General features: G+C 45.9%; 1 protein-coding gene across 1 annotated transcript in view; it reads right to left on the minus strand.

The window, feature by feature from the left end:
- Positions 1-16,337, minus strand: part of PAK5 (p21 (RAC1) activated kinase 5) — a 44,268-nt gene extending 27,931 nt beyond the window's left edge. The window contains exons 1-2 of the mRNA XM_009282522.2: positions 16,283-16,337; positions 12,435-12,649 (exon numbers count right to left, since the gene is read on the minus strand). Of these exons, the coding sequence (XP_009280797.1) occupies positions 12,435-12,638 (204 nt within the window). The 5' untranslated portion in view covers positions 12,639-12,649; positions 16,283-16,337. The remainder of the gene's footprint in view (positions 1-12,434; positions 12,650-16,282) is intronic.
- Between the last annotated feature and the right edge of the window lie 241 nt (positions 16,338-16,578).

Genomic DNA, 16,578 nt, shown 5'->3' on the forward strand with positions numbered 1-16,578 from the left:
CATTAAAAAACCCCCTCTTTCTACAATGAAGGCGCATGACACCATCGCAGACTTCATTCTAGGGGCCAGAAACGTGTTGGTGTGGGATTTTCATGGGGAGAGGAGACCCGCGGTAGAGTGGGTGGTGTAAAAGACAGTGCCCCATCATTTCAGTCTCGCTCACCACCCCGTATGTTTATTTTAACGACCACCGTGCTACAGGGGTACTGACTGCCGCCACGGAGAATGCAGTTTGCTCTCGACCAACAACGCCAATTAAAAAAGCCTGAAGAGAGGGACAGTCTGAAATTCATGAAGTCGCACCGCAGCATAAACTGTCTCTGTAGCTCAGATGACATTTCCCCAGATGAGGTTCCCCTCGTGCCCTAAAGATGTCCATTAACAAATGCAAGGTTGATGGAGCATTAACCCAATTAATGATCCCGGCACTTTTTTCTCAGTGAAAGATTTCTGGCTGCAGCTTGATTGAACTTTCTGAAATACTTAAGTAAATTCCAGTGTGATAAAATTTTACGCTAGGGAAGTAATTGCCTTCATCTGACAGCTCTGGCAGTGGGGCGCTTGCTTAGGAGAGCAGGGGCTCTTGGGTCACTCCGCTGCGGTCACGGTCCTCTCCCTGCTTTTAATTAAAATGAGGACTTTGACAGTCTGATAATTTAGAAGAAACAATTTAAACTGCATTAATTTCTGCTGTGATTTACCACAGTGAAGGAGGTTTTATATACGGCAGATGCTTGAAGACAAAGTCAACAGTTCTGTTTCAGAGCATATGGAGGCCAGCTCGAGAAGCTCCTTGTGCTCTGCAAGCCACGGTGCAGGGTTGTGTATTACCTTCCCACTTCATAAATCATCAGGCGAAGGCAGCGAGCGGAAGAAGACGCTGATGAGTGCCTCTGTCCCAAGCACCGTGCAGCAGGCGTTTCGCAGATCGATGGGGCTCATCTCCCACGAACCCAGCAAAGTACCGCTCAGGGTCGAGACAGTCACTGCAGTCACAGCCCTGCGTATTTGGGATTAAAACGCCGAGGAAGAGCGGGATGATGTGTGCGGTGCACTGGCCACGCTGGCAGGGAAGGGACCGTCAAGGCACAGCAGGAGAAATTACCCTGCAGCTGGTGCTGTGCCAAAAAATGCCTCAGTCCCATGGCCTTAAAAACAGTGAGAAAGTTTCAAGGTACTTCACTAAAATTGTGCGCTCTTGGCCACACACATGTAAGGTGTGCTTTTTAATCTGACTGATGTCTCTGAGTGTTACGGGCTCCTTCATCTTCTGAAACCTCACTGAGATTTCAGAGTGATTTCAGAGAATTTAGGAATTTGTATTAGCAAAATAAAAATACAAAATAATTTCATATGTATTGTAAACTGCAGTATTCTTTCTTCCAAGGAAGTATATTAGTTTTCCTTTTCAAGGACAGCTATTGAATGGGAAGTGCAGCAATGGCAATGCCCTAAGTAAGTGGTACTAACTTCCTCTGAGTGATTTTCACCTGCAAACGTGGACAGAGAGCAAAGAGTGCCCCTGCGCAGAAATCTAATGGTTAAGGCAAATTTACAAGGCAGGTGAGAGGAAAGACATGAGGAGCTTCCTGAGCTGATGTTTTACCTATTCACTCTTGTAAACGAGAAGTGCAAATCAAACACCTTCTCGACGGGAACAAACCGAGGCAGAAGATTTCAGGGGATGCTCCGCAGCAGGGTAACTTGCAGGGACGATGCCCGGCACAGCACCACAATATCTCATTTACAAGAAACTGCTGAAACATTTCTAGGGTAATCTCGATTTGATTTGATTTGCTGGGCTGCGTCGCCACCAAGTGCACTCTGTCCCCAGTGGCAGATTGGTCCTGACACGCTTAATAAATTAATCTGCCTGACAAAGTGCTGCTCCCTCCCCTTCCTCCAACCCCCCCGGACAGCTCGGAAAGTCGGGAAGAAGGAGAAAGGCTGTGCAGCCGCTGCTGCTAAGAGAGAAATGGGGCTGCTCCACCCGGCCCGGGGTGTGGGGTGGGGGTCAGACCCGATCTCCTGCCCCACAGCATTTTCCCTGGATTGTTCATAAAAGCCGGCGTGTTTAAACCAGTTTTCTATGCCTATATATCCCAAGTCTCCTGGAAAGTGCTACTTCATATGGAAGCGTAAGTCTTAGCAGTAAGCATCTTCACTTGCGCTGTGCTCGGTGGCAATTATTAAATGCAAACTAGGACACAGATAGCAATTACTGTTTTGTTCAGACTACAAAACTGGAAAATTCAATAAAATTCAATCTTTGCTATTCTTTCAACTGTGTGATCCTGATAGCTAACTAAAGCCTGTTAGATCTGATCTTGGCAATTAAAAAGCAGAAATGCTCATCCTAAATACTTCTGTTCACTTTTCTCTCTCCAAAGAAAGACCTGTATCTGAAATACCCTTTTTTTTTTTTCTGGCCCGCACAGTTCATCCCACAGACAACAGAAAAGGCATTTAAAAGTCTCTGCAGGCAAGTCAGCGTTGTTCCCCCGTAATACACAGCACTTGTCTAGTGTAATTGGATCCTGTGTGAAGGGGAAGACAAGAAAGAGCAGCAAAGCACTTTCAAATTCCTAGAGAGCCACCAAAGCCCAGATCTAATCATGTCAGAGCAGGAGATTAAAAAAACCACATTTACACCTGGAGCTTTGGCTCCACAGGTAAGTGAGCTGCTTGGCAACGTTATTTTCCCCCGATCCTAGTACTCTTTTTGAGCTAAACTCTGCTGGGATTGAATAAACTTGGCTGTTTGGTTATAATATAGAATATAATTTAATGGGACTATAACCAGTACAGTTTCTGTTCTGGACTACAGTGGACCAAAACAAGTTCATTAGTAGATCTAGGAACAAATATATCATGGAGATGTGCAGAATGTGTAGTTACTGAATGATTATTATCATTGCATGGTTAAATGGAAATGGAAGTAGCAAACACTGCCCGAGTGCCGATGTGGAGTGCAAATGCCGCGTGACCAATTTTATATGGAAACCCCCTCCACAGACCTGTTACGAAGTGGGCTAAAACGTCTACCTTGAACAAATGCCATCAGGATGCCCAAGCAGATTTCTCATTACTTCTGCTGCCTGGGTCCGCTTTTGACATGCAGGGAGATGAACTTCCAGAGACTTCTTGCTGCCACCTAGTGTTCCCCACTGCAGGCCACCGATGAAATTTTCTAACATCAACGCAACTTTATATCTGAGGGACTTCAGCAGCACTATTGGAGGTTTGGCCAGTCCCTGGAAATAACAAATCTCCCGGGGTGTTTTACTCCATCAGCTTTCTCAGCCAAGCCAGGCAAGAGCTCTCTGGACTGTCTGACTGAAGCTTGGTAAAACACATTAAGCCTTTCTACGTGTTTACTGGGGAAAACACTTACTGCTTACGCTTTACCGTTTATTTTCCACGCTTTGCTCTGGGGGATCACTGCCGTGGTACAGGAACCAGAAGGATCCTACCACCACAGCAGCCACCCCGAAGCACCACCTGCACCTGCCCAAAATCCTGCTTCTGGCCTCAGAGATCTTATGGGTCAATGCAGGGAAAGTTTTGGAGGCAAAAAGCTTGGCTAAACAAATGGGAAGGAAACAACAACCATGTTAGCAGCAATGGAGCCAGAGCCCTCCACCTCCCGGCAGAAAGCTGGGAGCGTGGGTCATTTATCAGAGCAGGCAAGCAAGAGGAGTTACTGGAACAGTTTCCTATAGATTTGTCTTCAGGGACTAACTTCCACGTTAAAAAAAGAACCTGATTATGAGTGTCCTTGCTCAGGATCTAATTCCTGGCTCGCTTCAGGTTATACAGCGCTACCTGGGGAGTATTCCCAGTCTGGTATTCCCAGAGGAGACCAGATTCAATTTCTGAAACACTGACACTGAGAGTTTGCCCCTTTTATGCATAGACCTACAGGTTAACGTGTTTCTTGAGCTCTAAAGCAGGCTAGTCTGCCTCAGCAGATGTAGACCGTGAACTCTGAATTTACTTTCAATCTTTACTTAGCGTATTGCAGAGTTCTGCTTGCCCGTGTAAGCTCTCACTAATAAAACTAAAGCTTGCCTCCAACACTAATATTACTCCAACACTAACGTTACTTAAAATCACAATGCTGATGCAAACAGCATTTAAAAACGTTCTTTTACTAATTATGTTAGTGAAAACTACTTTTACCCACAGAAATCTGTAATCTGTATTATTGTCTATTATTGCTGCAGACCCAGGTAAAGCAAATCCTCTCTTGTGTGAGCAGACCAATTTGAATCGATGATGTCAGCTGTTGCATGAACAAAGTTTACTCAGATGACGAAGGATTTCTGAACAACATCCTTAGATCTCCACCCTGCAGACAGCAACCTCTGACACTACTCCAGGGGAGAGCTCACTGAGCTCAGCAGGACTGTGCAGGTGTAGGTGCAAGCCTGCCTCCAAGTATCTGCAGGAGTAGGGTATTGGTAGCACAAGCTCCTTCGGGGTGTCAGGGACCTTTTAAACAAGGGATGTGATCAGCAGGTAACTGATTATCACCCCTCCAAGGCAGAGGAGCAAAATGATGCACTTAAAGCTTCAGTGCAGTGTTGAACTTGTCTGCACGGTCCGACGTGGACCAAAGCATCGTTTCCTACCCAGCGCTATCTGCATTAGCTAGAGGGACCACCGCTGAAAACCACAGATCTGTAGGCATTACTCCTGGGTCATCTGAGCACATTTACAGGACAGAAATAAGACGGAATGTGAAAAACTTGTTTTGCCACTTACAGTATTTATACTGTGTGGTGGGAGAGGTTTCTTTACTGGCAACCTCAGTGTTTCTCTGGGATGGCCAGGTCCTGCTTGTAAACCCCGAGGCTGGTGTCTACAGTTCAGCTGCAGACAGACCCTCCAAACATACCTGGCTGAACGTGAGGGGTTGTTATGAGGGACAAATATCTCGGTCAGAAAAATTATGTGAATAATTGGTTTTCTGGTTCATTAGCTGAACTGAAAAACTGAGGAACATTTTGTGTTTTGAGTCAATCTGAAATGATAATGATGCTGTTTTTTCTTCTCCAAATGAGGCTCTAGAAAAACAATTTCAAGTCAGGCTGGATGAAGCGCTTCAATAGTATTAAACGCAATAGTATGAAAATGAAAGAGCTGCTGCTAAAAAGCCAATCAGGAACTTTGCTGTTCAGAAAGCCAGAAACTCAAAACTATAAAGAAGAACTGAGAATGCACCAGTTAAAAGCACCATGGGAAGAGGTGCTTCCTTAGAATAGAATAGAATAGAATAGAACAGAACTATTTCAGTTGGAAGGGACCTACAATGATCATTTAGTCCAACTGCTTGACCAATTCAGGGCTGACCAAGTTAAAGCATGTTGTTAAGGGCATTGTCCAAATGCCTCTTAAACACTGACAGGCTCGGCTTCGTTTTATGATGACTCTAGGCTGCCAGTGTGACACTGCAGCAAAAAAATCCGTGCACCAGTTAATGTACTTTTGACAGAGATGAAGATGTATTAATGGCACTGAATGTATGTGGATATGGGTACGGAGAAGACCTGAGGAGGGTGCAAGGAAAGGAGAAACTAGTATTACTGGAGCAATAGCACTCCTCTCCCCTAACTTTTGTCCTCGGGCAGTTTTTCACCTCACCTGACCTCCCTGCCCAGGGTCCATCGGTGGAGAGGGATGGGCAGCTCCCGCCAGAAGACGAGTTGCTGTCACAGCCCTGCTCTGGGCTGCTTCCCAGGGCGCTTCACATCCAAGGCTGCTTTGACCTTTGAAACCAAAATATTTCAATATTTTCACAGAAAACCCTGAAACAAACAATTTCTGATCTCCAAAATGTATCCTCTTCCAGCTGACACTCTTTACAGTGAAACTGCATTTTCCATAAAACGAACTACTCATCTGAAACATTTCTTCCTATTCTTTTATTCAGGCATTTTCTCTCTTGTCGAACTCAACTTCACAGGCAGCAGCAATATTCTTCTAAAGGACTTACGTAAAAACCTGTAATTTTCTGAAATCAGACAATCAGAAATAAAACCGAAACTTCCTCTGTACAATGGAGTACATATGAGAACATACTAACCTAGTGATATAAATTATAAAAAACTTCTGAGCTGTGTACTTCTTGCATTTATTCGTACTGTGGCTGATTTTTATTTGTACAGTGATAAGATTTCCTGCAAGATTACACAAAATTGGCAACTTGGCTCTTCTCACACCAAGCGAATGTCGCAGTAAGACACATCCATGGACACTAGGTGGCACATCTGTATTATACCTGTACAGGGGGGTACGGAGAGTAACTGAAGTAGTATTGTCACTTAAAAATGTGGTGAATCAAGTAGCCCTCAAGAGTGAAGCATTATCCCTTCGAAAGAAAAACCTTCTACTTAAAAAAGTTGCTGCAGTTTGTTCTGGCACCGTGTAGCATCAAACACGTTCCTGTTTAGTGATCAAAATAAATTGAAAGTGGGGCTGTCCTTACAGGACAATTGCAAATCTGACCGTAATCACTCGTAGATGAAGATAATCACAGAAGAACTGAGGCTGGAAGGGACCTCTGCAGGTCATCCAGCCCAATCTCCCGCTCAGAGCAGGGCTAACGTCGAAGTCTGGTCAGGCTGCTCAGGGCATTGTCCATCAAATTTTGCCCTCTCCAAAGGCTGAGATCCCACAGCCCCCCCGGGCTGCTGTCCCGCTGCTCAACCACGCTTGCTGGCAAAACATTTTCCTTTCACCCAGAACTTCCTATGCTGCAAGGTCTTGGCTCTTGCCCTTTTTGGAGACGCCCCCTCCGCCTTCTCTCCTCCCGGCTGAGCATGCGCCAGGCCCAACGTGTGATTGCAAAGTGCATAATTAGGAAGCATGAGTTATTAAGCATGAATTTTCATGATGTGGTTACAAGGAAGGCCCACGAGATGTCAGCAGCCTTCCAGGTCCTGTCCCGGCAAGAGCAGTGCTGTGGGTCCACAGCATCCTGGTGGGATGGGAACCTATCTTCTTCAAGCAAGAACTTCAGGCTGTCCCATCTACAGAGGTACCACAGGAAGAATAAGCAAAAAGAAGGGGCTATCAAGGAGAGGTAAAAATTTGGGAGGGTGAGGAAGAGAGGTCAAGACAACCACCGCTTTGTCCATCTGCCCCTGAGCAGCCGGCAAAGCCTTTGAACAGCTCTTTATTTCTAAATCCCCCTTTTCGGGGTCAGGCATTTCCCCTGCGCAACTCCACGCGGGAGGAGAGGGCTGGGGGTTACCTAATGAGAGTTGGACATTTCTGACTGCTCAAGACCCGACAAGGACCCCTGCTTGTCTCCTCTCTTTGAGGCCCTTGGCCACTCAGCACTGCTGTGCACGGCTCTGTGCAAATGCTCGGTGTCCTCCATCTAAGCAAGGAAAGCATGTAAATGTAGGAAAAAAAATGACACCTTAAATGAGGCTTGAATTTCATTGCTGGAAATACTTTAAGAGGCCAAATAGGATGGGGAAGAGAAATATCTGCTTTTCCTTCTGTCAACATGCACAGTAAACAGAAGCTTTGATTATTATGTCAGAGCTACTAAAAGGGCCACGACCAGTAACTAATTTTCCGATTACTTTCTCCCTGTGTAATAGAGAGGCTGAAATATAGCAGTAGAAGCTTAGAAAGGTTTTAAAGATTACAGTTTAACTCGCCAGTATCAGGGTCAATGTTTGAGAGGCAGAAGTGAGAAAAACTAAAACTAGTAAGACAAAACATATAGATTAGACCACTGAAACATGAGGATGAAAGAGAGAGAGAAAAGCCAGCGACCCTGTGGTCTGTCCCCTACAGAAATTCTCTGCCCTGCAACACTCACGCATTGCAGGACAACAGGTAAATGAACTGCTGCAAGTTAACGGCACAATTAATGTGCATCTCAAATTAATGCGTATTTTGGCCCAGCCGTGGGGCATTCAAGGGCATTTTGGTGAAGTGATAGAAAGGACATTGTTTTCTCTACTTTTAAGGCAGCTAAATCCACACGGCACAGAAGAGGCTCCTTCAATTTTGCCGACAATACAGCATCGATGTCAAGCTGAGGATCTCGGTCTGTCTTTGCTGGCTGAACACTGACCCCTCTGCATCGCCAAGCTGTGCTAATGCTCATCTCGGTGCACGTCAGATACCATGGGGCAGCGAAAGCCCTCATCCCCTTACACCCTGCATTTTCAAGGGAAGAAAATGGGGGAGAAAATTCAGGAAATATGTGAAATCCCACCACATGAGCATGGTTGGATTTATTGCAATGTGCTCAGGGGAGAAGGACATGCAGAAGTCCCAGCAGGAAGGATTCAGTCCTCTTGATGCCTCTATATATTTGGCCACCCCAAATACTCACAGCCACTTACCTCCTTACTCAAGGACAAGCCCACCACTACGTCATCCTCCAGTTGGGTACCTTGATCTTGCTGACGGTGTGGATGGGTGAGACTACCCAAAGCATCAACAAAAGCAAAGCGATGGAGGCTTCACGCACGTACCAGCACAGACAACTGAAGAATAACCCCAGTGTGGTGTTTTTTCAGAAACAAATGGCATTTTTTCCTCCAGTAACTGACAGCAGCGAGGACGCTCAGCTGTTCGCTGCACTGGGAAACATGAGAAGGGATTTTAACCAGTCTTCAGTGCCATCCTGCTCCCACTGACAGCAGCAGACATTCAAGCATCTTAACGGAGCATCTTTACAAAGCCAATGCTAAGCTCTTTTGGCAAAAATCCCCAAAATAAGGGTTCTGGTGTTTGTTTTCCTAATATTTTGAGCAGAGGGGAGAAACCATGAAGAATGAGTTTTGCTGCCTAAGGACAATGCATTTGCTTAGTTATTGATTCGGAAGCTTTCCAAAAATCAAAGGGTGGCAACAAGTTAAAGCTCCTGTGTAGCGCAACGGTGATGACGGGCCAAGTGTATCGTGGGCTGAGGGCAAGCACGCAAACCATGAGCTCCAGGTACACACAGGACAACTACAAAGTACTGAAGCAAGAGGACCGAGAGGCCTGGCATCAGGATCTCGGACTTCGTGAAGCCTATTTTAAGTACAGGAAGATACAGACAGTTCACATTTTTCATGCAGAGACGTTTTCAGTGAAAAATCAGTCTTTTTTCAAACCCCCCTGTCTCCACACCCCAAACCTATCAAGATCACTGTCGCTTTCTATTCTTCATGAAATCTTCTGCCGCGTTTTACTGACTTGTGTTAGCATCTGAAATACACAATACTCTGCTGGTATCTGGGTCACCCACACCGGTAAGGGGAATCCCATTATTGTCTCTCCTCGTACTTGAAATGAATGAATTTGTACAGTCAGCTCAGGTTTGGATTCAGACACTGATATTACCATGACAAGCTGCCGCCGCCTGCGTGCAAAAGCACTTTCATCCCAGCCAACGCAGAGGCAGGGCGATGACATCCCCCAGGATATTTGGGAGCCCAGGGCGCTGCCTCTTCGTCATCGCTGCTGCTGCCTTTGAATATAGATGGAGCAGTGAGAATATTTATCATTTATTGGTTTTACGCAAAGGGATACACTATGTACCATCAGATCCTACCTGCTTTGCAGACCGCGAAACAAGCAAACACCACTAACCGGGAAAGCTGCAAAACCTACAGAAGTCAAGAAAAAGTCTTTCCCTTCCTCTGCTTCAGCTTTGGGTGCAGCCCAAAGCAAGCAAACACCAGTTCTGTCTCAAAAACAAGAAATCATGCTCTCAAAGTCTACCTCTGTGATCTGTGCTACTCTTCAGTCATGAAGGAGCACTTATTAGCAGGAACGCTTCTGCCTCAACCCATATGGGTAGTCAATACTGAAGTAATTAAACAGAGAATAAATTTAGGAGTGCAGAATAGCAGCGTCACAGAGCTGCTGTACGACCTGAAACCACGGCACGAACTAACTCTGGCCAAATGCCTCAGCCTGGCTTAATACTGTGACTCAGGACACAATTATGAATCCTCTTCTGCTACACTTCAGTGCATTCACAAGTGCGTTAATTAAACTATCAACTGCTGGGTGGAAAAGAAAAAAGTTGTAAACAATATTGAGATCCCGGAACCTTTGGTTCCTATCTTCACGAACTGCAAGTGTACTTTAAATCTTCAGTTCTCACTGAAGTCAGGAAATCCTCAGTTCCTAAATAATCTTTCAACAGAACTAAAGGTGCTGGTGCATGTGAGCACGTAAAAAAATTGTCTAAATTAAATGATTATGCTGAACTAGTTTAGCAATACTAAATATTCTTAGTTTTCAATTGGCCACAACTCAGTTTCTCTCCCTAAGTTAAGTTATATCAAAACAAGGCATGTTAATTCTTAATAAATATACACTAAAATGGTATCTTGCAATGGAGTTAAAAGCAAATTCTCAGATGACAGTCAATGCCTCTTAGTCGCTATTAAAACTAACCTGTTTTTTCTAGCAGTATCATGGAGGCCCATTTCAATAGGCTGCAACTGAGTCTCGGATAGGGAAAGTAACTGGAAGGTGAAGGCACAATTTCTTGAACCCTTCAGTCTTAACCCCATTTCCTCGTCTAACTATACCTTTGGAGCGATGGCATGCAATTAACTGCAATTTGGGTAATCTGCTTCCAAATTCACATCTTCCATCTATGCAGAAAACCCTTCCGGCGGGTCCCTCCGCAGACAGGCTTGTTTTGTGCTCAGCCCCACGGCCACTGCCGAGATGGGTACCAGGTTGCAGGCATGCTGTCCCCGGGACGCGCATCCTGGGCAGATGTCGTGGGATGCACGGCTGCATCAAGGACCACCATGGGCCAAGGCTACACTGGAAGAATGAGCTCGGCTTGGGAGTTGCATTTTGGCTCCTGGCCCCATCCCTTTCCTGGCACAGGATGGTTTAGTTCAGAAGTGCATCCCTGGTATATGCACATATATAGACCCCTGATATATAGACATATATAGACCTCTGATATACAGACAGAAAAGCAAGAATTGACAATTTCTTGGAAACAACTGACAGTGATTTTCTCCACTTCAAAATGCGGCAACTACTCATTTGGGGCTTGGCCCTTCACACCCCGTAGCGTGTACTGCTTCAATGGGACTCTGAACATGAACCAAGCTACGCGTATGTCCGTTTGCAGGCCGAGACCCAGAGTCGTATTGCCTCTAGGGTGCTGAGAAAGCTAATACATTTTAAAACTTTTTAAGCTGATGGATTTATGGCTCCAGAACTGCAAAAAAGAGATGGTACTGCTGCAAGATAGTAAACTCATTTTTTTTCATTTTAAAACACCTTTATGCATTCATGTCAAAACATCCATTTTTGGCGTTAAGAAGGGCTGTGGAACAAAGTTACTCTCCTCCCCTAGCAGGAAAAGGTTTGCCTACTTTTTTCCTCATTATTTTGGGCCTCTATTATACAGTAAGATAGTTTATTACAGCAAAAAATCAAGGCTTTGGTTTTATCTCCCTTGTCCTGTAGCAACACCCAGCAGTCCTGATCAGCAAGTGATGAGTGTCCTTCAGGAGCAGGCAGTAAATGTAAATTTAGCAAAGAGCACTTATCAAATATAAACACAGGGTCTGTGCTCTCGGGATTATCTGATTTTCCCTTGCTGCAGAAAAATCCACATGAAAATGAAATCCTAAATTTATTTTGCAGCTGCATGACGACGAGATGTACGTGGCTGGCGGGGTATAAGGTACCACCAGCCCACAGGTGCGATTTACTGGGATGTTAGGATGTGCAATCCCAGAAACACTGCTAAATCAGGGCAAATTTGTCTACCGGAATCCTGAGCCTCTAAGGATGGGGATCCCAGAGCTGTGCTGGTGCCCTGTCCAGTGCTGCTCTACCCTCCGAGCCAAGTTTTCTCCCCAGCTGTCCAGCCTGAACCTCCCAAGCCACAACCTGAGGCTGTCTCCCCTCATTTTACCACCCAGCGAGGAGCTCAGCTCCATCACCTGTGTTACCCCTCCGGGCAGCGGCAGGTAGCAATGAGATCCCTCCCTAAGCTCCTTGCCCGGCTGAACAAGCAATTTGATTTTTTTCCTTTGGTGTACTTTTCCCTCTTTCCCTTGCTCCAAACTGCCTTTGCCTAAAGCACCGTTCTTAAATTAATTATCAAGGAGCTTTATGCTGCAGAGGAGCATTGTTTTGGGCCTCCACTGGGACTTGTGGCTTTTTCTTCTGCAGCCCGGGAGCGTGAAGGCACAGTCCCTGCAAGAATCGTGACTCACACTCTTTTGGGGCATTTGTACAAGTTTTATACATACAACTCTTTTTCCTTGCAGCTCTACTATTAAATATTTGGATTTGCAGCTCTCTCTGTACTTGCACGCTCCCCAGCTGTGCCTGCCTCCCGGGACAGCCACTGCTGGTATTACTTCATTAAGGTTACATGCAATTAAAGGTAGGTTTGGAAATTCAAAGGTGACTTTGCACGATACCTTCATAGGCGCGAGCTGGATGGGAGTGATGCATGAGGGATCCACCATAGGCTTTGGCCTGTTTGCCGTGTCCGCCAGCAAGCTGTGCCACTGCTGAGGTAGTCCCGTGAACTTCTGCTCCCGGTGGTCAAAGCCAGTGTGAACCCGATGCTCGAAGTTAGAGGGCCCAGAAATTTCAAGCCTTTTCTTCTTCTTTCCGAACATGGTGGAAAAATCTGGAGAAGTCATAGGGAAACAGGAAAGAAAAGAAAAAAAAAAAATCATCTTTACGCTTTGTTGCAACCTGCAGCTATTCTCTCTACTGCATAGATAATTTTAGTAGATGTTATTAGCCAAATATCTGCATGAACTTTACTCCACACATACTGTCTTTGAGATCTGTGCAAGGAAAGCACTTATCGGACCTCCTCTCACAGGATCTGAGATTTTAAGAAATTAACCCAGTCTCTAATCTATATATGTTCATAAAACCTTATGAAACAAGGAAAAGCCTCTATTTCCAGGTGAGAAAGCTCCACGTCCTACTCTCTACTCCTCTCTCTGCTATCTGCTTGCGCTGCAAGTTGTGTCCCGTGAAAGCTCACAGCTCTGAGCAATACCAGCAGCAGCGTACGGCTTTGCTCGGAGGACAGCATACGGTGTAAGTGGCGAGCCGTGCCCCAACACGCCACAAGAGCAAATGCACACACAGCTTTGCATCTTAAATCTATATGCCACATCTTGGAGAAAAGACAACCCATCGCAGATGAGAGCCTGGCCCCGCTATGTTCATATCTAGATCTCACCCAGCAGCAGTTAAAGGGGGATTTATTCCTACACCATTTCAGCGATGCAAATAGATGGAGAGCTCAGATCTAATTCCAACCTGGTCTAAGGGCCTTCATCTGCATTTGTAAAGGGTCCTGCTTAAAAACAGTATCAGGTATCAGCTGCTATAATCATCATATTTACATGGCATGACTTCTCCTTTGGGAGAGAAATTATTTGCTGTGGGAGAGCCACATGCCCAAAGCACCTGGGTTTATGCCCCGGTGGGTGCAGCTCACTGGTTCCCGGCCAGCAGACTCAGGTGGGAGTCGTTACAGTGACAGCCCTACTCCTCATAAGGTCCAGGAGGAAGGATCAGCCCCTGAGGTCTTTGTGCAGGTGGTGTGGGGAAAAGAGAGGAGCCCCTGCAATGCTGTGCAAGTAAGGAACTGGAGGCTGTTGGAGAAAATGTGACCTTCCCAGCTCGTGCATCGCTGGAGAGACCTGGGTTGACCTGGCCGCCCAGCAAAGCTAATCGTCACAGCACTTACTCTACAGAAAGTGAGTGTTTTTGTCAACTAGTTAGTTGTTATATCCTGACAAGAGTGGGTTTGTTTGCCTTCCTCCTGTCTGCTCTGCCCCTCCTGAAAAGCCTGGGGAAGGCAGCAGGAGGGTTTGCAGGGCACACATGGAGCATGGGCAGATAGCTGGGGCAAGAGAGGTTTCAGAGGCGAAGTGGAAGGAGGCATGAACTGCAAACTGAAAGGGATGAAGGTATTTGCTCTGTAAAACCGCTTGTATCGCAGGAGAGACTCAGCTGTAAAGGTGCTGCCCTGACTTTGATTCAGGAGGTGGAGAGGAGAAGCTCAGGGAAGAAAATACAGCTGCATTGCTGCTGCTGCAAAAAAAGATGGGATGCTAAATCAGGTATTTATCCCACCCTCATTCCCTTTTACTAGATTATTTAAAGATCAGGTCTGTTATTTGAAAATTGGTTGCTGGCTGCTTTATAAGTCCCCCCTGTGTGTTTGCAGGTGATTATGTCTCCCTTGTGCGTATTTTCTTTAGGCGGAGCGGACCTGCTCCCGCTGGCCTTTCTTCACAGGTCTCATCTTCCACACCTCCCTCTGGCTTTGCTCCCCTTCTCTGAACTTCTTCCAAATCTTCTGCCCTTTTGACAGTCTCTCTCCATCTCTGTTAACTCTGGTATCTTCCTTGCCTTCCTCTCCTGAAACCTCTTAGGATTGCTTTTGCTATCTAGCCCTTTTCCTACTTCCAACATTGTGATCTTTTTATTTTTAATGTCAGTGGCATTTTGGGTACCTTCTGGCACTTGCGGAGGTGTTTCCAGCCTAATCCAAAGCCGTCATGGTTGGTCTCTGTCAAAAGATTATTTATTTTCAAGGCTCAAACAGAAGCAGCCGGCAGTTCAGATAGTAGCTCGTATTTGCTGCTCATCCGTGGGGCTCTGCAAATTGCAGCCGGCTGCAGATCAATGGCACTGGATTGATTTCATTCACCCTCTGGGATGTGAATCTATTAGGCCTATTGGAGTCACATTTTAAACCATCAGCTCTAGACATGCACTTCTTCATCTAATCTATGCCAGTACTTGCAGGGTTTCCCGCTGGACTTGCACCCTAATGCAGCTGTTGGGTGCTTGAAGTCCTCTAGGGCCCCAAACAACATCAGATAAATAAAAGCACATCAGCTGGCATACTGTATATTGCCTTTTTAAAAATATATAGCAGATTCATTCAACAAGATATTACTCTCTTGTTTTTAAATTGCTCTTTGATACATTGTGCTCTCTGGTTTTAATACCATTGCAGCTAGAAGCAAATGTGAAATTTGGCCCAGTGGGACCTTTACTTTCTCAGAATATTTTAGTCTCAAACCTGATGCCAAGGCCATGTTTTTGCATGGGAGTGGTGTCTGAGGCCTGGGCAGTGGGACTTGCTCCCCCTGTTTTGACTGCAGCTCATGCTTAGATCAGCTTAAATCAAACGTGAAGCTATAGCAGGAGAGACAAGGAGTAATGCCGGCACCTCACACAGCAAGGGATGGATTCAGCCATATGGGCAAATGCCATGCACCTCGGTGGCCAGAGAACATCCCCCATGGGGCTGTGCCTGTGAAAGGTGACTGGGAAACCTTGCTGATGGTGGTCTTAGCCCCATGGGAGTGGGGTAGGACTCCCCCCATGGCCACCTGGCCCAGCTCTGCAAACAGTCTCTTGGTGCTACCGAAAGGAGCAAAGCCTTGACCATCTCTTAAGGGTATCAATAGTAAATGCTGTGCACTGCTGCTTCGCTTCATCAGCCAGCAAGGTCTCTGTGTTTCACTGCAAAGCAAAGCTGAGCTCTCCTTACTGTGGTCCCTCTAAATAACTGTAATTAATATACACAACAGTTGCAAGGAAACTTCATTTCCCCTGACTTCTCCCAAAGAATGGGAACGATGCTACTTGTTTTCCTTAGCTGTCTGAGGATGTGGGTTTGGGGCTGCCAAGCCAGTGAAACCTCCTGCTCCTGGCTCGTAAGAGCCCTGGTTCAGTCCCTAACAAGGTGCTGCTCCTTAGACCTCAAAAAGGAGAAACGATTTAATCTCTTTGCCATAGCTTTATTGATAGGATAGAAAAATTAAAGCGTTTACTCATTTAATCAGGTGTGGAAGTAGAAAACACCTTGGACAAGTGAATAAACAAGGAAGGTACCTCTTATTCCTAAAACAATTTGATAAGCCTTGGAGAGCTAAGTGCTTTGAAGAGAAATGATGGACCTCTCCAGTTCCCCAGGATGCCAGATAGTATGTAAACAACATCAATGTTAGGAAATTTCTATCAAGAGCACACAATGCGTTTTATTAAAAAAGTTCATTTGGGCACCTATCCGTTCTCTGTCATGCAAAACAGCAAGCCTCTCGCAGTCATTAAGAAACCCTGATTTCCTAATGGGATTAGTTAGGAAAACATCCCACAGACAACGGGGCAATCGCCCGCATTTAGCGGAGGCAAAGGGAGGTAAGTGGCTGCAGGGCAGCAATGTGGGGCTGCCTGGTGTGGCATCCTCACCTGACCCTCCCCGTGCCAGGGTGCTCACCCTTAACTTAATTCCTCCTGACAGCCTCCAACATACTCCTGATTGTGCCAGGTCTCTCGGCAAATGCCATCTCAGTCCAGCTCCTCCTGTGCTCGCCCCCACACAATGAAAGGAAATGAGGTGTTGTACTCCTAATTTGCTGCTATTTTTGCGGGGATGAGCACAACCAGGATGTCTGTCCTCTACTTGCATGTGCTTTGCCAATGAATAGTCTGGCTGATTTCAACACCACATATGTGGCACAAGGTGATACCCAACACAAGGGGGGCTGGGGGAGCCTGTCCTAACAACAGCTG

This window comes from Aptenodytes forsteri, unplaced genomic scaffold (assembly GCF_000699145.1).
Source record: "Aptenodytes forsteri isolate BGI_AS27 unplaced genomic scaffold, ASM69914v1 Scaffold5, whole genome shotgun sequence".
Classification (NCBI taxonomy): domain Eukaryota; kingdom Metazoa; phylum Chordata; class Aves; order Sphenisciformes; family Spheniscidae; genus Aptenodytes; species Aptenodytes forsteri.